The sequence below is a fragment of the Megascapheus bottae genome, chromosome 10, assembly GCF_031878675.1.
Source record: "Megascapheus bottae isolate mThoBot1 chromosome 10, mThoBot2.hap1, whole genome shotgun sequence".
NCBI lineage: Eukaryota > Metazoa > Chordata > Mammalia > Rodentia > Geomyidae > Megascapheus > Megascapheus bottae.
In genome coordinates this window covers 41860002-41885825 of record NC_143518.1, presented here as the reverse complement: position 1 = coordinate 41885825, position 25824 = coordinate 41860002, and the positions used below count along the sequence as shown (strand labels likewise).

Below are 25824 nucleotides of genomic sequence, written 5' to 3'. Positions count from 1 at the left end.
AAATCTAAGAACAAATAAACATTTAAAAAGTGATTTTTTCTGTCAGCTAAACCTTGGCTTAACTGTTCTTTTAAAACCTTATCTATGTCAGTTTGTGGATGTTATTTGGTTTACAAACAGTATTGATGAGATCATTTCAACCATCATGCGTATATTAACATTCCCCACCTGGGTCTTGTTAATTTTTATTGTTATTGTTTTTAGACCAAGATTTAAATGGTAAGGCTAGAAATAAGTGTCAGGTTTCTCATCAAAAGCAGTCGTTCAACATATCAAAAGTACTGTGTTCTGTTTGTTTTAAATTTTATTTTTTGACGGTCATGGAACTTTAACTCTGGTCCTGGGCGCTGTTCCTGGAACTCTTCAGCTCAAGGCTACTGCCCTATCTATCCCTTGAGTCACTCTGCCACTTCCGTTGTTTTTGTTTTTTTTCCTGGAGGTTAATTGGAGATAAGAGTCTCTTGGACTTTCTCGGGCGCCGTGGCTCACGCCTCTAATACTAGCTACTCAGGAGGCTGAGATCTGAGAATTGCCCCGGCACTAAAAAGTCCCTGATATTTTTATTTACAATTAACCACTAGAAAACCGGAAGTGATGCTGTGGCTCAAAGAGTAGGGCAGTAGCCTTGAGCTGAGGAGCTCAGGGACAGCGCCCAGGCCAGAGTTCAAGCCCCACAGCTTATGTGCCCCGGCTGGCTTTGAACCATTATCCTCAGATCTGAGCCTCCTGAGTAGCTAGGATTGCAGGTGTGAGCCACAGGTGCCCTGCTGTGTTCTGTTCCTGAAAATAGTTTCTACTGAAATATTGAACAGTACTGAACACTTTGATAAAGAAAAATTATAAACAACAAAAAAGCCAACATTCTGAACAATGTTTTATTTATGTTGATAACATGCTTGTCTTTAAAATGTTATCATTTTATTCTGTAGTAGAAATGTAAAAAAAAGTATCAATTTTAAGTTGTACATCATATATTATCATATCAATACACCATATTAAAGAACATAGCTTTATTAACAACACAATGACAGCCAGTTATATAATTTTCACATTAGTAAAAAATGAGTCTACAAAATTTTAACGCCAGAGTAATCTTTTTTTTTCACAAAATTATTTTAGAAGGCCTTTATAATCAATTAAAGAAAATGTCTACTAAAATGTAAGGCAAATCAATATTTGTAGATAATGAACAGAATCAATTGTATATGTATTTTGGGTTCTCTTGAATTAATCTCAGGTAAGTTTCGGATCAAAATGTAATAGCTATTTTATCAGTTCATTTTAGTGTATGAACTACTTAAAACTACAAATGAATTTTCAGAGGACAGAAAACACATGTAATATAGGGTCTTTTCATTTAAATGTTGAGAAAAACTTTGCAAATGCACAGAAGGAAAAGTAATTTTATATATGTTCCTTTGGTTCACTAAACTTTCTCCGCTTTGGAATTGATTCTTGACTAGAAGAATCAAAGTGATGGAGTACCTGTGAAAAGAAAAAATATTAAGATACTTTGCAGTTTACATGTCTTTAATTTTATATCTATTTTCATATCTCTGGGCACTGTCCTTGGATACTTTTGCACAAGGCTAGTGCTGTACCAGTTGAGCCACAGTGACATTTCTGGCATTTTTTCTGTGAATGTGATACCAAGGAATCAAACCCAGAGAATAGTCAAGGACAGTGCCCAAGCCCTGAGTTCAAGCCCCAGGACTGGCACACACCAAAAAAAAAAAATCTTAAATTTTCAGTTTCCGAAGTTCCTCTCTGCCTCTTGTGCTGAGATGGAGCCCAGAGTTTTATGAGTGTGAGATAAGCACTCTACCACTAAGCCACATTTTCAGTCCTTCAATTGCCTAATTTTAAAAGATTAACAGCACTACAATTTTTCATTTGAAAGAAGTAGTATCTCAAAAATAAAAGTATATGGTTAGATTTGGTTCAGTAAGATTCCAAATATATACGTGCATGCCAGGCACTAGTGGCTCACACCTGTAATCCTAGCTACTCAGCAGGCTGAGATCTGGAGATCATGATTTGAAGACAGCTAGGGAAATTCCATGAGATACTTATCACCAAAAATCTAGAAGTGAAGCTGTGTCTAAAAAGCTCAGGGACAGCATCCAGGCTCTGAGTTCAAGACCCAGGGCAGCATACACAAAAAATTAAAAAATACACATATATATAATTTATATTAGGAGGGTATATTCTACAGAGATACTATGAGAAAGTACCATATTTTTAGGACATGCATATATTTGATAACTTTTCTTATTTCTGTTTTAGTGTCTACATAACTCAGATCAAATCTGTTGGCCAATTTCAGTTGCATATACACAAAATGTCCTAATATTCTTATAATATATTTTTTATATTCTACTCATAGTTTTCCTAACATCCACTGTTTTATAAATTCTTCTAGTAATTTCAAATCATTTATGGAAAAAATAAAGTGCTCATGCAATGAGATAATAGCCAACATATTAAATCTTATTTCCAAATCATTTCAATTGAAAAAAATACATTTGATCAAGATTTGAAGTATATTCAGGTACATGATCAAATTTATTACTTTAAAGTATAGTAATGACATTCTGATGGTTGTTGTTTTATCAACCTACACATTATCATAACACTTACTGTTTTTCTAGATTTATGTTCACTTCTCTTCTGATTTTCTTTACATTTTACTGGATGATTTTCATTTTCCTTAACAAAGATAGACTAGTTACTAATTTGGTTATTGCTCAAAAACACCTAACAGATTTTCAAATTTATACAACTACATGGAGTTTTAAAAAAAGAATAGCTTTATTGAGGAGTTGGAAGATATGTTCTGGGATACCACTGATAGAGCAATCTGCTTCCTAACTTCAAATGTAATATTTTATATTTTACACTGTTTATTCTCTACCCCATCCTTTGAAATTAAAAATCTAAAATCAAATGTGAATATATCAAATTCTATTTAGTATAATTCAAAAATTAACAAATGACACATTTTGATTTAGAATTATAACTCATGTTATACAAGATATGTAAAATTTAAATTTCAATGTTATCAACAAGATAATAAATTTATAAAGGGGAACATGTGAATATTCTAGTATTCTAGGATTCTCTTGGGAGTGTGGTTAATATCACTTCTAACTTAAAGCTTTCCTTGGATTCTTCTTTCTAATGTGCCTTTAATAAAATTAAACTTTGTTTCCATTATGCCTATATATAGCCTATACAGACTTCTATAATGGCTCTCTATATCATTGCCTATTTACTTTCAGCTACCAATTTTTCTCCTAAGGTTAGCCATGTTCTATCCTCAATGCCTAGAAAAGTACCTGACACATAATGCGCTTTCAACTAATACTGGTCCAATAAATAATATGGTAAACTAAATTCACATATAGGAGGTGAATTATACAATCAGAATAAAATGTACAGTTTTTACCATTTTATTATGAAAGACTCTTCCACTCCTTGTTTTACTTTCAGATACATCAAGTTCAGATGTTTTACTGACTAAGTGTTCAACCTAGAAAAGAAATAAATTACATAAACTATGTAATCCAACTCATAATATAATGAAGTCCAAAGATTCAAGCACACAAAGCACACAGTGCTTTGTTATAGTACGTTAATAAAACCAGTAAATTTAATTGGTTCATACTGCCACAAAAAGAACAAAATTTTGGGCCTGGAGTGTAGCCTAGTGGTAGAGTGCTTGCCTAGCATGCACAAAGCTCTGGGTACAATTCCTTGGTATCACATACACAGAAAAAGCCAGAAGTGGTACTATGGCTCAAGCAGCAGAGTGCTAGACTTGAGAAAGCTCAAGGACAGTGCCCAGGCCCTGAGTTCAAGCTCCAGGACTGCTCCCCCCCAAAAAGAACAAAATTTAGTGACATTTTACACTGAACACTATATACTGTACACTGAACCAAGAAAGTCCTAAATGATTACTAGGTACTACCTTTCCAGATGATACAACTTTTAGCTCACTCCCACTTGAGAAAGAGTTAAAGGAGAGGAAAGTGAACCTCAATCATCAATCCCATTATTTCTAAATTTGTATTATTTAGATTTCCTCTTTCAAAATTTTCCTAAATTATACATTGAGAACAAAATTAAAAATGTTTTGCTCTAAAGCTATAAATAAGTTTTATACTACAAAGCAGGGTGAATAAAATAATTGCTTAAGATTCTGCCTAGCTATGCAATTCTAAGATTCTATACTGAGATTTATTCCAACATATAACAAGTCTTTGTTAATCATAAACATTGTAAATACTTAATTTTATTATAAAGGACCTAGGGTAAGAGAGGGAAATGGGGACAAAAACATAAGAAGAGGTATGAATGTGTGAGAAGTAATGCACCTACTATGTGGAGAATGTAACTGTAACCCCTCGATAATAAAAAATAAAATAAAAAAGACCTAGGATAAGAAACTCTGAAAACTAAGCATATAAGCGATCATCTTCAAAAATAACAACAACAAAAGCAATTTAAAAGTTAAGAGGCCATGTGTTGGTGGTTCATGCCTGTAATTCTGGTTACTTAAAAGACAGAGATGCCAGACACTGGCGACTCATGCATGTAATCCTAGCTTCTCAAGAGGCTGAGATCTAAGGTTCAAACTCAGATGGGGCATGAAAACCTGAGACTTTTTTTTTTGCCCATCTGGCTTGAACTCAGGGCCTGAGCACTGTCCTTGGGCTTTCTCAAAGCTGGAGCTCTACCACTTGAGCCACAGAACCACTTCCAGTTTTTTTCTATGTATGTGGTACCAAGGAATCGAACCCACGTCTTTGTGCATGCTATGCAAGCACTCTATCACTAGGCCAAACTCCCTGCCCCAACCTGAGACTTTTATCTCCAATTAACAACCAGAAAACCAGAAGCCCTGGGTTCAAGTCCTCTGTACTACATACACAGAAAAAGCCACAAGTGGTGCTGTGGCTCAAGTGGTAAAGCCTTTAGAAAGCCCAAGGACAGTGCTCATGCCCTGAGTTCAAGTCCCAGGACTGGCCCCCAAAAAAGTATACTGGGGAATGAGAAATTGAAAATTTTAGACTTTATATCTCATAATTTCATCTTCTCTATAAATTAACTTTGGTTCTGTAAAAAATATATATTGCCAGTTTTCTGGTGTTAATTGAAGATAATACTCTCATGGACTTTTGTGTCCGGGCTGGCTATGAATAGTGATCCTCTTAGATCTCAGCCTCCTGAGTAGCTAGGACTACAGACATGAGCCACCGGTACCCAGCCCATTAAGTTTTTAGTTTTGTGTTTGTCATGGTCTGGGTGCTATCCCTTGGCTTCTTAGCTCAAGGCTAATGTTCTACCAATTTGAGCCACAGAGACAATTTTGGTTTTTAGGTGGTTATTGGAGATTGGAGTCTCAGGGATTTTCCTACCTAGCCTGACTTCAAACTGCAATCTTCACATCTTAGTTTTCTGAATAGCTAGAACTACAGGCATGAGCCACCAACGCCCAGCCAACCTTAAGTTCATAATATAGTATTTATGTGAATATTAAGTCTTCTGAATCAAATCAAACATTTGTTACTATTGCACTTTATAACTCTTCAAATATACTCACCCTGGCTGGGAATGTGTGCTTGACTAGCATGCATGAAGCTAAAAGCTGAAAAGTGGTGCTGTGGCTCAAAGTGGTACAATGCTAGCCTTCAGCTAAAAAGCTCAGGGATAGTACTCAGGCCCTGAGTGCAAGTCCAGTACTAGCAAGATAAATAAAAAACAAAACAAATAAAGAAACTCACACTTAAGTAATTTTCATCTTCAACATCATCTTTGTCCATCAGGATTTTTCGAAGTGGCGTTTTTAATTGTTTCGGTAACAGTATAGTTGAATCAATATTTTCCATTCTTTCTCTCTCAGTGGTCACTTTGACTTTGAAGGTGTGAAAAGGTGTTGGGACTTCTCCCACATTTAAATACATAGGGTCCCCTTCAAATGTTACCCCATCACAATCACCATCTTTAAAGCCAGGGGGCTGGTAATCTGGGGGTGTAACTACAAAAAAAAGTTTAACCATGATGTTCACAAAACTGAAGAAAGCATTACTATATATATAAAAACATGCAGGCAAGTTTCAAATAGTATAGAGGCCACAAACTGAAAAGCATAATTACTCTCTTCTCATCACCAAGTCCCCATTTTTATTTCCTAAGAGTTATTTCATTTTTTTGACTGGCTGTGTGATCTGTAACAAATTGTTTATTTTCCTTGGTGACTTCCTTATTGATTAAATGGGAAAAATTATAGTATCTCTCTCATAGGGTCACTATGGCTATAAAGTGAATTAAAACGTATAACATTCAGAAGAGAAATGGCAACAAATATACAAGTAAATATTTGATAAATTTAAGTTGCTATTGTCTTTGCTTTATGTTCCTGAAAAACAATATACATGTAATAAAAATACAGTGTTTCGGGGCTGGGAGTTTGACCTAGCGGTAGATTGCTTGCCCAGCACGCACTAAGACCTGGGTTCGATTCCTCGGTACCACATACATAGAAAAAGCTAGAAGTGGGGCTGTGGCCCAAGTGGAAGAGCTCTAGCCTCGAGAAAGCCCAAGGACAGTGCTCAGGCCCTGAGTTCAGTCCCCAGTACTGGCAAAAAAAAATAGTGTTTCTTACATAGGCTTTTAGGAAATACATATATCCTTAGAAACAGAAATGATCATACTATTATGTATCTAGTTGTTCTTGATGTAATGCAATTTAATTTTTTTCTATTTAATTTTTTGGGCAGTTGTAGGACTTGAATTCTGAGCCTGGGTGTTGTCCCTACCCCTTGAGCCACAGTGCCACTTCTGGTTTTCTAGTGATTAATTGGAAATAAGAGTCTCACAGGCTTCTTAGTGCCCAGGCTGACTTTGAACCAGGATCCTGAGTAGGTAGGATTACAGGCGTGAGCCACAATGCCCAGCATTTTTTTTTTGTATCTTTTAGCAAAAGAAGAAAATTACATCATTTACACAAGATACATATATGAAATAGATCTAATTAAAGATGTCAACAAAAGTTATACAATTCTGGGGGTGGGGAGAGGGAAATGGGGACCAAAACATGAAAAAGGGTATCGATGTTTGTGAAGTAATGCACCTTCTATCTGATGAATATAATGTAACCCTTCTATTAATTACAATAATAACATATGAGAAAAAAGTTATACAATTCAGGAAGATTTACATAGACACAATACCAACAATTTTCAATTGTACAGTTACAACTTATGTTTAAAATCTGTTTTGGCTCCTTTTTTTTCCCCTGCTCTTTTATATTGATCCTGGGCTTGAACTCAGGGCCTGGGCCCTATCCCTGAGCTTTTTTGCTCAAGGTTAGTACTCTACTACTTGAGCCACAGCTCCACTTCCAGTTTTTAGTATTTATTTTATTTTTTTGCCAGTCCTGGGGTTTGGACTCAGGGTCTGGGCACTGTCCTTGGGCTTTCTCAAGGCCAACACACTACCACTTGAGCCACAGCACCACTTCTGGCTTTTTCTGTGTACGTGGAACCAACCAGCTGTTTTGGCAGTAAGAGTTTCATAGACTTCCTGCCTTGGGCTAGATTTGAACCGCAGATCTCATCTTCCTGAGTAAGTAAGATTACAGGCATAAGCCACCTATATCCAACTATGTACCACACTATATTTACTCAATTTTCAAGGAACAACAGTTTGTTCCTATTTTAGCAAAATTATAACAAAAATATTTCTGTAGGTATAAATTCACAATATTTTTTCTAGCTATAGATTTCTTGTATTGAAATGTAAACTTTTCTTTCTCTTTCTCTCTCTTGCTTGCTCTTTCTTTCTTTTTGCCAGTCCTCGGGCTTGAACTCAGGGACTGAGCATTTTCCTTGGGTTTTCTCAAAGATAGAGCTCTACCACTTGAGCCACAGCCCCATTTCTGGCTTTTTCTATGTATGTGGCACAAAGGAATCGAACCCAGGTCTTCATGCATGCTAGGCAAGCACTCTTACCACTAAGCCAAACTCCTGGCCTCATTTCATTTCTTTAATTATGAGTAGAATTATATTTCATATGGATATGTCCCTGTCAATAGAGAAATGTGTGTGTGTGTGTGTGTGTGTGTGTGTGTGTATTTTTGTTGGTCTTGGGGCTTGAACTCAGGCCCTAGGATCTGTTCCTACGACTGCCAAAAAAAGATAAAATAGAAAAAAAATTAAATTGTATTACATCAAGAACAACTAGATATATAATAGTATGATCATTTCTATTTCTAAGGACATATGTATTTCCTGAAAACCTATGTGAGAAACACTTTTTTTTTTTTGCCAGTCCTGGGGCTTAAACTCAGGGCCTGAGCACTGTCCTTGGCTTTCTAAGGCTAGCACTCTACCACTTGAGCCACAATGCCACTTCCAGCTTTTTTCTATGTATGTAGTACCAAGGAATCTAACTCCAGGGCCTCATGCACGCTAGGAAAGCGCTCTTACCACTGTGGCACATTTCCAGCCTGAAATGTGCATATTTTAAAGTATTTATTTATTTTATCAGTCATGGGGCTTGAACTCTGGGTCTGGGCATTGCCTCTGGGCTCTTCCGCTCAACGCTAGTGCTCTACTACTTAAGCCACAGCACCACTTTCAAGTCTTTCTTTTGCAAATTCTTTTTTTTTTTTTTTGCCAGTCCTGGGCTTGAGGCTCAGGGCCTGAGCACTGTCCTTGGACTTTCTCAAGGCTAGAGCTCTACCACTTGAGCCTCAGCACCACTTCTGGCTTTTTTTCTATATGTGGTACCGAGGAATCGAACCCGGGTCTTCATGCATGCTAGGCAAGCACTTTAACCACTAGGCCAAACTCCCGGCCCTCTTTTGCAAATTCTTTAAGCTAAAAAATATATTAACAGTTTAGGTGCTAAAAGCATTTAGAAAAGAAACCAATTATTTCAATAATAATAAAATATGCAGGTTCCAAATAAAAAAGTGACATGTTGCAAATAGTACCTTCATCATAATAAAAAAGTTTCATGGTCAAACAAACATCATTAGGTAAAGGTCCCAGATTTTGCATCAGAATATAAATCTTGCGAATGAGGAGAATACTTGCTTTCTTGGTGTCAGCAGATGATATGTTAGATTCATTGTTTTGATTTTTACTAGAAAAGAATCAGATATTAAATTTTTCATAAAACTGGTGCTGCTAATGTAACTTCACATTTTAAATATTTGAAATTCTTATATTTATTATAGCATTAAGTTAATATAAATGTATTTAAAAGTCACTATTACAAAAGTGTATGATCACTATAATCCAAATGTTAATTTTACACATTTAATTCACATTTTATTTACTTTTAATTTTTGTGTTTGAAAGAGGATCTCATAAATTTTTCCTGGGATGGCTTTGAATTCCAAGTCTTCCTATATCTACCTCCCAAGTAGGTGGATAGATGTTATGAGCCACCATGTTCAAGGTTAGTATTCTATTACATGAGGCACAACTCTACTCCTTGCTTTTTTGGTAGCTAACTGGAGATAAGAATCTCCTGGACTTTCCTTCCTAAGCTGGCTTTGAACTGTAATCCTCAAATCTTAGTCTCCCACGTAGCTAGGTTTATAAGTATGGGCCATCTATATCCAGCATTATACACACACACATACACACACACACACACACACACACACACACACACACACACCCCTACACACATATAGGCTTGAACTCAGAATATGGACTTTTTTTGCTCAAGGCCTGGTGCTCTACCACTTGGGTTACAGCTCCACTTCTGGCTTTTTCTTTTTGTTTTGCCTGTCCTGAAGCTTGAACTCCAGGTCCCTGAGCTGCTTTTGCTCAAGGTTAGCACTCTACCACTTAAGCCACAGTGCCACTCCAGGTTTTTCTGTTAATGTCATACTGAGGAATCAAACCTGGGGCTTTGTGCAGTCTAGGAAAGCAACCTTATCACTAAGCTACATTTCCAGTCCTCCCCTTTCCCCTATTTTAAAAAATTAATTGGAGGGGCCAGGAGTCTGGCCTAGTGATAGAATGCTTGCCTAGTATGCACAAAGACCCAGTCTGATTCCTTGAGAAAAGTCCAAGGACAGTGCTCAGGCCCTGAGCTCAAGCACCACGACTGGCAAAAAATAAATGAATAAATTAAATTAAATTAATTGGAGATAAAAGAGTGTCACTGACTTTTCTGCTCATGCTAACTTTTCTTTTTTGTCAGTTGTGGGTCTTGAACTCTGGGCCTATGTGCTGTCCCTGAGCTCTTCAGCTCAAGGCTACAGCTCTACCGCTTGAGCCATAGCACCACTTTTGGTTTTCTGGTGATTAAATGTACCTGGGCTGGCTTTGAACCTTGATCCTCAGATCTCGGCATCCTGAGTAGCTAAGATTATAGGCATGAGCCATGAGCCATAATAATAAAACATATTATATTTTAATGAAGTGTTTAAAGGAAATAAACCAGTCCTGGGGCTTAAACTCAGGGCTAGCACTCTACTGCTTGAGCTACAGCACCACTTCCAGCTTTTTCCTGTATATGTGGAACTGACGAATTGAACCCAGGGCTTCATGCTAGGCAAGCACTCTACCACTAGGCTATGCTCCCAACCCCTAAATGACAGATTTTAATCATATTTCTTTTTTTTTTTTTTGGCCAATCCTGAGCTTGAGCTCAGGGCCTGAGCACTGTTCCTTGGACCTTCTCAAGGCTAGAGCTCTACCACTTGATCCTGAGCACCATTTCCGGTTTTTTTTCTATATATGTGGTACTGAGGAATCAAACCCAGGTCTTTGTGTATGCTAGGCAAGCACTCTACCACTAGGCCAAACTTCCGGCCCCTTTAATCATATTTCTAATCATGCAAATCCTATAATTAGTTACATAATCCTGTATTGAAGCTATACAAGTACTATTCTATTTGGCACAGCCTGATCTTGATGGCAGCTGGAAATTTGAGAAGTTTTATAATTAATCCTGTGAGGTGGGATAAGGCTTAAGTGGTAAAGCAAGTAAGAGGTCCTGAGTTCAAGCCCCAATATAATAAGTTAATGAATGAATGAGTGAATGAATGATGCTTTCCAGAATTAATCCTAAAGTTTAGGTAATAAACATTAATGAATATATGGTATTAGTAATATAAAAATGATAGTATAGAACAATACCTTATAAAATCCATAACTGGTCCACTTTTGGTATATTTGAACTTAAATTGGTAGCATTCTGAAATAGTCTAAAATAGAAAACACTGGACTTAGGTAAATTTTGGCTACATAAACAGCTATATGATTTTTTTTTTTTTTTTTGGTCAGTCATAGGGCTTTAACTCTGGACCTGGGGTGCTGTCCCTGAGCTCTTCAGTTCAAGGTTACCAGCCTACCTCTGGAGCCACAGCCCCACCTCCCATTTTCTAGTGATTAATTGGAGATAAGAGTGAGAGTAAAGACCGTAAGGGGTCTTGAGTACTCAGACTGGCTTTGAACCAGATCCTCAAATCTCAGCCTCCTGAGAAGCTAGGATTATAGGTGTGAGCCATGGGTGCCCAGCTTATATTGCTACTTTTATGACTCAACATTTGGTCAATAGTTTGTTTTTACATGCTAATCAATATTGGTCCACTAAGGCTTTCAAGTCCTCAGAGTCAATTCTAATAGTCTAGGATTTGGGACCTCAGTCTTAAAGAGGTATTTATTCCCCCATTATTTTTTTTTTTTGGCCAGTCCTGAGCTTGGGCTCAGGGCTGGAGCACTGTCCTTGGACTTTCTCAAGGCTAGCACTCTACCACTGAGCCTCAGCACCACTTCCGGCTTTTTGCTATGTACGTGGGGTACCGAGGAATCGAACCCGGGTCTTCGTGTATGCTAGGCAAGCACTCTACCACTAGGCCAAACTCCCGGCCCTCCCCCATTTTTTTTTTTAAAGTTTATGAATACTAAATGTTAGGAACTCTTCAGAAGGAAACAATTAAGAGAGGAATAATATCGCAACAGAGTAGTTAAGTGATATAGTTTGAATGTGTCACCAAAAGTTCATGTATTAGAAATTTAAGAGACAATTAGAGCTGAACATGATGGCACATCCTGTATTCCCAGCTACTGAATACTCTGTTTAGTTCCTAATACAATAAATGTTCACCATATTATGATAATTAACCATAGTGCATCAATAAGATTATTTATTGGTAGAAGAAAATGCATAACTATAAATAATATTTTCTGTACAGTTAACTAGTTTCTGGACCAACTAATTCATAAACTTTGCACAAATAACCAGCTTTGTCACTAAGGACAACATTAAGCATTAATTGAAGCATGAATATCAAAGATAAAGACAATCTTAACCCTTCTGAAGCTTGGAAAAGTTTGCTTTCTTTGCATGTCAGTACTCATATAAAGATAGGCGGTCTGCTGTGTTTTAAATCAATTTAATCTCTTTCTCCATGACTGATTAAAACATTATACTGAAACCCTGTATTATAACGATTAAGCATCCAGATGACAAGATAACCTTCATAGGCTCAAATCCTGGTTCTGTTTCTTCTATCACATAACCTTAGGTAAGAAACCTTGTATTGGGCCGGATTACACCTAGCTACTCAGGAAGCTGAAATCTGAGGATGCTGTTTGAAGCCAGCTCAGGCAGAAAAGTCTGTAAGACTCTTATCTCCAATAAACTAATAAAAAAAAAAAACAACCGGAAGTGGCATTGTGGTTCAAGTGGTAGAGTGCTAGCCTTGAGCCCAAAACAATTCAGGGACTGTACCCAGGGCCTGAGTTCAAGTTTCAGAACCCACAATAGATAGATAGATAGATAGATAGATAGATAGATAGATAGATAGATAGATAGATAGATACCTTAAATCACCTTGAATCATGGCTGCTTATGATTGCAATCCTAGCTACTCAGAAGGCTGAGATTTGAGGAATATGGTTCAAAGCCAGCCCAGGAGGGAAAGCAGGAAGTGAAGTTGTGTCTCAAGTAATAGTTCTCTAGCTTTCAGTGAAAAAGCTCAAACACAGTCCTAGGCCCTGAGTTCAAAACACAGGACTGGCACCAAAAAAAGAAATCTTGTATCTAGGTTTGCTAACTTGTAATGTGGAAATGATAATTGTAATTACCTCATGAAGGTTATAATGAATAAATGAGAGAAAATATAACATCCAAAGAACTAAGCCTAATACTTAAAGAGACTTCTCTCTCTTGTTTCTTGCCTTCCCTGTTTCCCTTTGAGTTCATGTTCTCTTTTTTCTCCTTTGATTAACAGCCTGAACAGGTGGTTGTGATTGAACTGAAGTAACTATTCCCAATAATACTGTATTAACCAAAAGTCAGGTGGTTTAGGTTATTTCTAAAGTTTTATAAGCTTTATAGGATAAGAACAGTCACATCATCTCCTACAGTAAGCATATTTCTCTTTTTAAATATAACAATACAAACTCAGAAGGCTTATACAAGATTTAAACATACAAGATTTAAACATTCGGGCCGTGAGTTTGGCTTAGTGGTAGAGTGCTTGCCTAGCATGCACGAAGACCAGGATTCGATTCCTTGGTACCACATCCATAGAAAAAAGCCAGAAGTGGTGCTGAGGCTCAAGTGGTAGAGCTCTAGCATTGAGAAAGTCCAAGGACAGTGCTCAGGCCCTGAGCTCAAGCCCAGGACTGGAAAAAAAAGATTTGAACATATATATATTAAATGTTAAAATAGTTTTGTGCTATTTTTACATATTTAGAAGCATATTTTTAGATATTAGAAGCACACTTACTTGAGGGTCTTCTGGATTGGTATAAACCTATTTAAAAACAATTAAAATTAAATAAAGTGAGTTTAAGTATTCAAAAGAACTACAATGTATATTTATATTAAAGTATTAAATTAACACAGCAAAACAAAACAAAAAATAAAATGACTCCACAATACTAATTTTTCTCATTGAATAGACTAGTTGTTTGAAAAAAAATGATATGATAATCAATTGATAGTTTCAATGTCATTTAATGAAGTAAGGACAAACTAAAATACAATTTTAAGATACTTACAGCTAGAATGACCATCCTTAGCTGAAACACAACAAAGAACAAATATGTTACTTGTTTAAAATAGTTTTTCATGTAAATCATAAAACTTACTTTGTACTATATCTTGGACTTAGCAGTAGGGTATATAACTCAGCATGTGCAAGCCCCTGGGTTCCATCATCAGCATCAAAAATAAATAAATGTCCTATCTCAATATTTTATTTTTATTTATTATATATTTTTTTGTCGATCTTGGGGCTTGAACTCTGGGCCTGGGCACTGTCCCTAAGCTCTTCAACTCAAACTATCGCCCTACCCTTGAGCCACAAAACCATTTCTGGTTTTCTAGTGGTTAACTGAAGATAAGAGACTCAAAGTTTTTAGTGCCTGGGCTGACTTTGAACCTCAGATCTTAGTCTCCTGAGTAACTAGGATTACAGACGTGAGCTACTGCGCCAGGCTCTCAACATTTTATTTTTTTCATGCATCTTTACTGTTATTATAAAGGTAATGTGCAGAGTTATAGATTATAGTTAAATGAGTCAGATAATGAGTATATTTTTGAACAACGTCATCCCTTCTCTCGCTTCCTCCCAGTTTTTCCAAACCACAAGTTGCGCAGTTCATTTTCAATGTAGTGTCTAATAAGACCACTATTGCTATTCATTCATTTTTTTTTTTATTATGGGGTTGAACTTGGCCTGAGTGCTGTCCTTCAGCCCTTCAGCTCAAAGCTAGTGCTCTACCACTTTGCACTAAGTGTCCAAGGCAGTTGATAGTCTATTGCAATTCCCACCCCCCCTTTTTTTTTGCCAGTCTTGGGCTTGAGCTCAGGGCCTGAGCACTGTCCTTGGACTTTCTCAAGGCTAGAGCTCTACCACTTGAGCCTCAGCACCACTTCTGGCTTTTTTCTATGTATGTGGTACCGAGGAATTGAACTCTGGTCTTCATGCATGCTAGGCAAGCACTCTACCACTAGGCCAAACTCCCAGCCCCCTTTTTTCCTCCTTTTTTTGGTAGTACTGGGAATGAACTTGATCTCATTCTTTTTTTTTTTTTTGCCAATTCTGGGGCTTGAACTCAGGGCCTGAGCACTGTCCTTGGACTTTCTCAAGACTAGTGCTCTACCACTTCAGCCACAGCATCACCTCCAGCTTTTCTATGTATGTGGTACTGAGGAATCAAACCCAGGTCCTCATGCATGCTAGGCAAGCACTCTAGCACTAGGCCAAACTCCCAGCCCTGAATTTGATCTTATTCTTGAGGTAGGTAGGCACTGAACCATTTGAGCCGTATTTTAATTGATTATTTTTCCTGGGAGCCACTTTACCTACACTTTGCTTTCCTCTGTAGCTGGAGTAATAGGCACATGCTATACTGTCTGCTCAGCCACTGATTGAGATGAAGTTCCTAAGACCTCTTTCTTTCCTGGGCTGACCTAAAAAATGTAATCGCCAGATTTCTGTCTCCTAAGTAGAAAGTATTGTAGATTTGAGCCTCTGTGCTCCACTTACTGTAAAATCTTAGTGTTTTACCGAAAAGCCAGAATTAGTGACAATTTAACCAAAATATATAAAAATTACTTATTTTGTTACCCAGGAAATTTAATTTAGGTCCTTGTACACCTGAAGACAAAAACCCTAGGATATTAACTAACTAATTTATCTTCTTGTGGTATTGTTTCAGGTTTAAGTTCATGCTATTTGTTAGGCTGATACTCTACTCTGTCAGCTTCCCCCCCCACCTTTTTTTTGGCCAATCCTTGTGGCTTGAATTCAGGGCCAGGGCACTATGCCTGAGCTTGTTTTGTTCAAAGCTAGCACTTGGTTACAGTTATATTTGCCAGATAGTAGGTGCATTACTTCTCACACATTGATACCCCTTCTCATGTAACACAGAGCCACTTCTGACTTTCTCTGTTTATATGGTGCTGAGGAATCGAACCCAGGGCTTCATGTATGCTAGGCAAAGCACTCTTGGATTGGTTATTCTAGAGAGAGTCGATCTTTGCACCTGGGATGGCCTTAACTGATTCTATTTATCCTTCCCTGAGTTGGATTGACAGGCACTGAGTACTGGATCCTGTCATTGGTCAAGATAGAGTTTCTTGTTTTGGGGAAGGGAGGGGGAAGTTAGCCTCTCAAAGAGTTAAGATTTATAGACGTAAGCCATCATTCCCAGCTGGTGATTTATTTTTGAACCATAATTAAGAAATAATTCATTGAATTATTAGAATAATACTAAAGAACAGAGGCAAAACTGGGCACCAGTGGCCCATGCTTGCAATCCTAGCTACTCAAGAGGCTGAGATCTGAGGATCACAGTTCACAGCCAAGGCAGGAAAGTCTGTGAGAATCTTATCTGCAATTAGCCACCAGAAAAACAGAAGTGGTACTGTGGCTTGTAAAGGAGGTATAGCCCTAACTTTGAGCTGAAGAGCTCAGGAACAGTGCCTAGGCCCTGAATTCAAGTCCCACAACTGACAACAAACAAATCCACCACCACTAACAGCAACACTGCCCCCACCCCAACCCTTGGCCCCCCCCAGTCAGTGAGACAGGGAAGTCCCAGAAATTCTTATCTTCAATTACACAGTAAAACGCCATAAGTAAAAGTTTGGTTCAAGTGGTACAGCACCAGCCTTGAATGAAAAAGCCAAGTCAGAGTGAAAGGCTTTAAGTTCAAGCCTAAGTTCAAGTACCCCTACCACCTAAACCACACTCCCAAATGCTCACATTTTTCATTAACTCAGACTTGCTTATGTATCAGTTCGTTTTTAAATTAATGTTTCATTATTTCTGGATTTGAGTTAGAGTTATAGAATACAACATATAGGACTAAGTAGAAAAAGAATACTAAAACTTACATATTTTTTTTGTAAAGCATCATAGCACCCTAGCATCCTAAAAGAAAAATCAAATATTTATTTTAGATAGAATGTAACTTCAAAAACTACTTTTCATAAATTTCTACATTACATCATCATTAATACAAAAATTTAACATTAGAAGCACCCTTCTTTTAGATTTAAATAAGATACGATATAAGAAATAATTTGGTAAGAAAATAAGATGATGAAGCGAGACACCTGGTTCAAAGCCAGCCTGGGCACAAAAGGATCTGAGACTCATCTCCAGCTAACCTCTAGAAAATTGGAAGTGGGGCTTGGCTCAAGGGTAGCGTGGTAGCCTTGAGCTGAAGAGCTCAGGGAAAGCGCCCAGGCCCAGTTCAAGCCCAATGAGCCATTAAATAAATAAATAAATAAATAAATAAGATGACAATACAGGATGGATGGAATTTGTGAAGACAACAAAGAAAATAAAGCTGCTCTCATGGAGTATAAAATAAAGGATTGCATTGTATAAATTCAAACATCTGACAAAAGAGTACCCATCACTAAAGGATCAATCACTAAAACTTAGTTGCATATTAAGGAGTATTCAATATACAAAAAAATGACTTATTTTATTTTTTGCCTATCCTGGGCTTAAGCTCAGGGCCTGAGCACTGTCCTTGGACTTTCTCAAGGCTAGAGCTCTACCACTTGAGCCTCAGCACCACTTCCAGTTTTTTTCTGGTACCAAGGAATCTAACCCAGGTCTTTGTACATGCTAGGCGAGTACTCTACCACTAGGCAAAACTCCCGGCCCCAAAAAATGATTTAGAAAAATACTAATTTTTTCTTTTTTGGTGGTTGGTGGGGCTTGAACTCTGGGCCTGGCTGCTGTCCCTGAGCTCTTCAACTTAAGACTACTGCCCTACCCCCTGAAGCTCAGCCCCACTTCCCGTTTTCTAGTTCTTCATTGGAGGTAAGCGTCTCATGGTCTTCAGTGGTCTTTAGTGGCCGGGGCTGGCTTTGAACCTCGATACTCAGATCTCAGCCTCCTGAGTACCTAGGATTACAGGCATGAGCCACCACGCCCAGCTGAAAAATACTAATTTTTTATCTATAGGTATTCTTTTACTTACCATCTCACTAATTGTGTAGACCCTGGACAATTTTTATCTTCTCGCAGAATTTTGACACAAAGATCTAAACACAAAAATAATGAAATATGTAACTTAACAATAAACAAATATATATTTAAATAAAGTTTATTTTCTTTATTTTCTGTTCCCCCCTCTCTCTTTCTCTCTCTCTTTTTGGTCATGTGGCTTGAAATCAGGGCCTGGGCACTGTCCCTGAGCTCTTTGCTCAAGGCTAGTGCTCTACCACTTTGAGACATAGCACCACTTCTGGTTTTCTGGTGGTTAACTGGAAATAAGATTCTCTCACACTTTCTTGCCTCTGCTGGCTTTGGATTGTGATTCTAGGATCTCAGCTTCCTGAATAGCTACCAGTGTTTAAAGCTTATTTTCTTTTCCTTTCTTTTTTTTTTTTTGCCAGTCTTGGGCTTGAACTCAGGGCCTGAGTACTGTCCTTGGGCTTTCTCAAGGCTAGTGGTCTGCCACAGGATCCACAGGATCATTTATGGCTTTTTCTATGTATGTGGTATCGAGAAATAGAACCCTGATCTTCATGCATGCTAGGCAAGCACTCCAGCACTAGGCCAAACTCCCAGCCCAAAGCTTATTTTCTTTAGCTATGTATTAGTGGACTATTATTAAAGGCAATAAACTTCCAACGATTGGTACTATTAACATAAAGGAAGTACTTTTTTTTTTTTTTTTTGCCAGTCCTGGGCTTGAGCTCAGGGCCTGAGCACTGTCCTTGGACTTTCTCAAGGCTAGAGCTCTATCACTTGAGTCTCAGCACCACTTCTGGCTTTTTTCTATGTATGTGGTACTGAGGAGTCGAACCCAGGTCTTTGTGCATGCTAGGCAAGCACTCTACCACTAGGCCAAACTCTCAGCCCAGGAAGTACTCTTTTATCTTTATTATAAAATGTCATTATGGAGATTTAATGGAGATTTAAATTGATGGGTAGAAAAAATTTGTTTAATGTGGTGATGGGAAGTATTTTCATGCTTTAATCCTTAAGACACTCACAAAGTCTTTTAACTTTTGGTTCATTTTTTTTCAGATAGGGTCACACAATTTTCCCTGGGGAAGAGTGGCCTTAGACTATGATTCTACTACACTCACTTCCTATCACTTATAAAAATTACAGAATAGGGACTAGAGAGTGTGGCCTAGTGGTAGAGTGATTGCCTAGCATGCACGGAGCCTGGCTTTGATTTTTAAGTACCACATCTACAGAAAAAGCTGAAGTGGTACTGTGGCTCAAGTGGTATTGCACGAGCTCAAGGACAGTGCCCAGGCCCTGATTTCAAGCCCCAGGACTGACAAAAAAAATTACAGAATACGGAAAATTACATATCCTAGAATCTTAAAAATGTTTGCTGTGGTTCTTTATCCCATTGAAATACTTGTAACAGACTAAGAAGCTAATAGGTATCAGAGACAGAGAATTGTGTTAAAAAAAAAAAAAAAGATAAAATGTAACAGAGTAAAAAGGACTTGAGAGCATCTCTCATTATTGGAAAAAATAGGAGCCAAGTACCACTGGCTCACATCTGTAACTCTAACTACTCAGGAAGCTGAGATCTGGAGGACTGTGGCTTAAAACTCAGAAAAATTTCACTAAACTCCATCTCTTAAATGACCACCAGCCAAAGGCCAATGGTTTATGCCTGTAACCCTAGCTACTCTGGAATATGCTGAGACTGAGGATTGTGGTTCAAAGATCTCTCGACCAGACAGTAAGACTTTTTTTCAACCGCACGCACACACGCACACACGAGTGTGCATGTGTGTGTGTGTGTGTGTGTGTGTGTGTGTGTGTGTGTTAGGATCTGGGTCCTATATTTGAGCCATACCTCCACTACCAGCTTTTTTTTTTTCCCATTTTCTGTGCTTTATTGGTAATAAGAGGCTTTCTCCTGACTGGGCTGGCTTCAAATGTTGATTCCTAGATCTCAGCCTCCTGAATAGCTAGGTCTACAATGTGAGCCACTAGCTCCCTGGCCAGAGAGAATCTTATCACCAATAACCACTAAAAAGCCAGAAGTGGAAGAGCTGTGGCTCAAGTGGTAGAATGCCAGCATAGCAAGCCCAATGATTTGAGTTCAGATCCCCGTACCCTACACACATACACATATCAAAAGAAAAATAGGCATAATATTTACTTCATAGGACTATGAGTTAAAAAGATAGCATGTGGGGCCGGGAGTTTGGCCTAGTGGTTAAACTGCTTGCCTAGCATGCACGAAGGCCCGGGATCGATTCCTCGGTACCACATACATAGAAAAAAAGCTAGAAGTGGTGCTGAGGCTCAACTGGTAGAGCTCTAACCTTGAGAAAGCCCAAGGACAGTGCTCAGGCCCTGAGCTCAAGCCCAGGACTGGCAAAAAAAAAGATAGCATGTGTATATATATATATGTATATATGTCAGTGCTTGGTACATAGTTGATGAATAATAATATGTACAGAGCATGTGTTGGGAAGTAACTATTGTTGCATAAAGGTGTCATTTTTTCACCTCTTTAAAACAGCAAAAGAACATAAACTATCACTTTATAAAGTTACAAATAGCAATGATTTAATCTATTTAATTCATTGTAGATATGTCAAGTGAATTATACTTAAGAAACTTTAGGTAATTTTTATGAGTGCTTTTAACATTACTGAAAATATTTGAACATGAATATAATATTATACATAACAGCCAAAAAAGAAGAAACGACTCAAAAGTTCACCAACTAATGAGTGACTGATAGCCATACAATGGCACATTATCCAACAGTACAAACAGGTAAAGTATTATCAATGCTACATGCAGGAACATCAAAAGAAAGTATACTAAAAGAAACCTGTCACTAATGGCTACATATTTTGATTCCTTTTATATGAAATGTCCAGGATGGGTAAATCCCACAGAAACAGAAAATAGACTGGTAGTTGCCCAGTGCTGGGAAACGTGATGACATGGAAGAGGGAAGTACATAGGACCTACCAGGAGTAAGAGTTCGTTTTGGGGGTAATGAAAATGTACTAAAATTGTGGTGGGAGCAGTACAATCTTGTGAACATTGTGAAGTCATTGAATTGTACACTTTTGAGTGAAATGTCATGTATGTGATTATATTATGCTGCTACCAAAAAATGTCTAAGTCAAAAGTTACTGTTTAGAGTAATAAAAATTTTTGAAACAAAATCGTAAAAATTACATTACCATCTAGATATCTTGTTCCATAAGCACATTCTGGAAATATTCCTCTCAAATATGTGATACAGGATACTGAAACTGCTAGTAGCCTCTTCACTAAAACCAAAGACTGCTGCTCAGTTGATATCTTACTGGGAAATACCAATGCACTCTAAAATTTAAGGGAAATTAAACATCTTAATTACAAATATTAAAAATAGTTTTTTCTTGAACTTAAGGTAAATTCAGTTTTGCATAAGTATTATATTCTCTGAAAGAATTACTATTCATAGTACTTTGCAATCTCAGAAAGTCAGGTGAGCTGGGCAATGGTAGGTCATGCCTGTAATCCTAGCTACTCAGGTGGCTGAGATCTGAGGATTGCGGTTCAAAGCCAGCCCGTGCATGAAAGCCCATGAGACTCTTATCTCCAATTAACCACCAAAAAACCCAGAAGTGGCTGGCACCGTGGCTCAATAAGATAGAGCACTAGACTTGAGCTGAAGAGCTTAGGAACAGTGCCCAGGTCCAGAGTTCAAGCTCCACAATCACACACACACACACACACACACACACACACACACACACACACACACAGAAAAGAAAGTCTGGGTGGCTTGTTAACATGTCAGACTGTTTGTAGGGTAATGATCTAAAAGTAATGCACAGAAAATGTTTAAGAATTTTAATACTCTACAGATTAACTGTAAATAGTTAATACACAAAGCAGTTATACTGATTCACCTCTTTAGTCGTTTTAGACTAGGTTTTAACAAGATTAACTACAAAACAAGATGGTATGTAAATATGACAATTTTATCTTTGTTTCTGAATCAAGGACATTTTTTAAGGCTGGACTTGTGAACTTTTTAATTCAAGCAGTGGAACAGCCAATCATGAACACTTAATCCTAAATTAAATCAGAACCAACAATTTTATGTAATGAAACCAACTCTCAATTCACAATAGTTTAGCAAATATCTTCTTAAATATCTTCCTTTCTTAAAATATGGGGTTTCCTGGTATCATTGAATCCCTAAACAGTCAACTCCCAAAATAAAAGTAGTTGAGGGCCAGGAGTTTGGCCTAGTGGTAGAATGCTTGCCTAGCATGCACAAAGACCCAGGTTCGATTCCTTGGTACCACATACATAGAAAAAAGCTGAAAGTGATGCTGAGGCTCAAGTGGTAGAGTTCTAGTCTTGATAAAGTCCAACGACAGTGCTCAGACCCTGAGCTCAAGTCCAGGTCTAGCATAAAAAAAATTTTTTTTAAAAATAAAGTAGTTGAGCCTAGTTCACATTTGTTAAGTCTAGCTGTTTGGGAGGTTTATAATGTGAGGATTTCCAGGTCAGTAGGGGCAGAAAAGTCCAGAAACTTTTCAATGGAGGGAAGTTGGACACTGTTGGCTTCTCTAGGATTCCAGCCAGACAGGAAACTTCAAGTAATAGATCTCAGCTCAAACACATATAGCTAATCTGGCTGGAGAGTCTATCCTAAAAATAACCAGTAAAGAAAAAAGAAATAATTCCAGGGCCAAAGCCAAGGCCCTGAGTTAAAACCCCAGAACTACTCAACATAAAAAATAATTAATACATTTTAAGTTACAAGAAACCATACCATGGCAGTCCTCTGCAACTGTGCAGTGGCCATCTTCTTATGGTATTTTCTTTAATTCAACCTGTAACACAATACAAGCCCTTAATATTAGATCATACTCATATCTCTGACCCCCTAGTTTATTACAAATACAGTGAAGAATTTCATCTGAATAAATATGAGAATCAAAACAGAACCTTCGAAAATGTACCCATTTTAACAAATTTAAGCCATTTTGATGAGCCATCTTACATAAATCACCAAGCAAGTCTGATGTGTGTCTCTTTCCTGGGCCTCACTCGTGTTCTACTGCTTAGCTATTCCCTCTCCTCAAAGAAACACTTCACATTTCAGGTTTTGTCTTTGCTGTGTTGAGTCTGGGACTCGCTCTGTCCTCCTGGTTGGCCCCCAAGTTCCTGATATCTCATGGGACCTCACACCCACGGCTCTGCTTCCTCATCTCATGGCCTGAGACAACCAAGTCTTGTTTTGGCGCGCTTTTGCGATCGAGGCCGCGCTTGCGCAGTAGGTACTCTGCCGCTTGAGCCCAGATATTTTTACTAACACAAAAACAAAACAAATAAAATAGTCAAGCTATGTAACCATTCTTCAGCATGGCTCTGGTGTAAATATTACGTCTTTTTGTTTTTTAATTTACGACTGATCCTGATTCCCCAATCATAACTTGAGAAAAATGCTTATTTTAGTTTCGATTTAATTTTCTTAGACAATTCGACTAGAAGCGCTCACAGATAAAAATTTCCCAGAATGATCAATTTACTAGAAATACTTAAATTTATCCGGACACAAGCTGGGCTGGCGGGCCCGGCGTCGACTGTTATCTGTGGAAACTCTTGCGGAAAATACATATTTTCTCAAATATTTTGCTACTAGGCCCTTCAGAAACTTAACAGTGGGCAGAACGTGACAGAAAAGAGATTTAAAACAAAAAACAGACGAAGAAAACCCCAACAAACAACATGTAATACATAAAGTACCGGAGGCTGGCGCCGGAGACCACACGACAATGCGAAATGCCTCACGTGTTGTCCAATGCGCATGCGCCTGCCTTCAACGGTCCGTGGCAGATGCGCCGGAACAGGAGCCTTTTGACCCCCAGCCAGGAGCCTTTCCCGCCAAAAACTGTGCAAGGCATGCCGGGAATGCACATGCGCAGAAAAGCTACACAGATGGTTCCATGAACTGGTAGACGCCGTTAGAAGGTGGTGTGTAGTGTTCCAGGGCAACATAGCTGTCCTGATGGACCAAAGTGATTGTCGGCCACCATTTATTTCGACTTATTTTCTGACTTTTGACATATTACATTTTGCGTTTCTTCCAGTTTCTTCTGTCTGTAAGAAAACAGCTGTTCTTAACAGTCTGGTTAGGTTTGTTTGGCCTTTTCTAAAGACAAGGTCCCTCTTTGAAGTCCAGTCTGGTCACTGAAGGCACCATCCATGGCCCCAGCCTTTGCCATGCAGGGATTACAGGTATGATTCACTATTCCAGGATTACTTTTTGTTGTTGTTGTTGTTGCTCGTGGGGCTTGAACTCTGGGCCTGGGGTGTTGTCCCTGAGCTCTTCAGCTCAGGGCTACTGCCCTACTCCTTGAGTCACAGCACCACTTCTGGTTTTCTGGTGGTTAACTGGAGAGAAGAGTCTTGCAGACTTTACCATCCTGGCTGGCTTTGAACCTCAATCCTCAGATCTCAGCCTCCAGAGTAGCTAGGATTACAGGCGTGAGCCGTCTCCGCCCAGCTTCCCGGATTACTTTCTACTGAAAGGTGAGGTCACTGAATAACTTTGGAAGTCATCTATGTCTCATTAGGAAACAAAATAAGATCAGGAGGGGTATTAGTTGGGAGTTTTCTAGTAGTGCAAGCTGCTTATTATTATTATTATTATTATTATTATTATTATTATTTGCCAGTCCTGGGACTTGAACTGGGTTAAGGCACTGTCTTTGGACACTTTTTTTTTTCCCCCTCAAAGCTAACACTGTCATTTTAGCCAAATTACTACTTCTGGGTTTTGTTTTTTTTTTTTTTTGGCCAGTTCTGAGGCTTGAACTCAGAGCCTGAGCACTGTCCTTGGGCATTCTCAAAGCTGGAGCTCTGCTACTTAAGCCACAGCATCCCTTCTGGTTTTTCTATGCATATGGTACCAGTGAGTTGAACCTAGGTCTTCATGCATGCTAGTCAAGCACTCTACCGCTAGGCCAAACTCCAAGCCCACTTCTGGCTTTTTCTGTGTATGTGGTTTTGGGGAATCGAACCCTGGGGCTTCAAGCATGGTAGGTGAGAACTCTACCACTAGGCCACACTCACAGCCCTACTTTACTTAATTTGTTATTTTCATATATCCAAATTGTGTTAATAACATAAACATAAATTCTAATCTAGTTTGGGGCCGGGAGTGGCAAAGGGCTAGCTTACTGAATAGAGATTTTTTGGTTTCTTTTATACACACACACACACACACACACACACACACACGCACGCACACAGACCTTGCCCACTCGCTATTTGTAACCCTTCAAATTATAATCGGTTCAATATGGCTTTTGTAGTCGTTTGGAGACATTCACAAAAGAACAAAACCAAAAAAAGAATCTCGTTTTGCATATTCCCATACAACATGAAGTTGAACAAGGTAAAATTTACTCTTCTTGTTTCAGCTGCTAGATGCAACATGTTGAGCTCTGTTTAGTGTCATGTTTTTGCATCTTTGTGGCATTTGAGGGGGAGATGATTTTAACATTTTAACAACTGAATTTTTAATATAGTTACTTATAATCCTGTATATTGAATTTTTTTTTCCAGTCCTGGGCTTGAACTCATTTCCTGAGCACTGTCTTTGGACTTTCTCAAAGGTAGAGCTCTACCACTTGAGCCTCAGCACCACTTCTATGTATGTGGTACTAAGGAATCAAACGTGGGTCTTCATGCATGCTAGGCAAGCACTCTACCACTAGGCCAAACTCCCGGCTCCTCTGTATATTTAATTTTATTTGGAAAACACATACACAGACTTCACCAGAATGCCAAAGTTTAAGAAC

General features: G+C 38.3%; 1 protein-coding gene and 1 long non-coding RNA gene across 5 annotated transcripts in view; one reads left to right on the top strand and one right to left on the bottom strand.

Annotated features, from left to right (window-relative positions):
- Window positions 1–25824, top strand: part of LOC150058305 (uncharacterized) — a 41005-nt gene that overhangs the window by 169 nt on the left and 15012 nt on the right. For all 4 annotated transcript variants that reach the window (XR_016536866.1, XR_016536868.1, XR_016536865.1 and 1 more), the window contains exon 2: window positions 23661–24256. This is a non-coding gene — a long non-coding RNA (uncharacterized LOC150058305). The remainder of the gene's footprint in view (window positions 1–23660; window positions 24257–25824) is intronic.
- Hormad1 (HORMA domain containing 1) lies at window positions 974–23859 on the bottom strand. Its single transcript, XM_090341071.1, has 13 exons — window positions 23765–23859; window positions 22788–22848; window positions 21196–21340; window positions 17991–18054; window positions 16888–16924; window positions 14043–14063; window positions 13769–13795; window positions 11169–11236; window positions 9002–9153; window positions 5787–6040; window positions 3449–3532; window positions 2641–2709; window positions 974–1485 (listed from the first exon to the last, which is right to left on the bottom strand). The coding sequence occupies exons 2-13, from the start codon at window positions 22818–22820 to the stop codon at window positions 1405–1407; spliced, it is 1035 nt and encodes a 344-aa protein (XP_090197197.1). The 5' UTR covers window positions 22821–22848; window positions 23765–23859; the 3' UTR covers window positions 974–1404.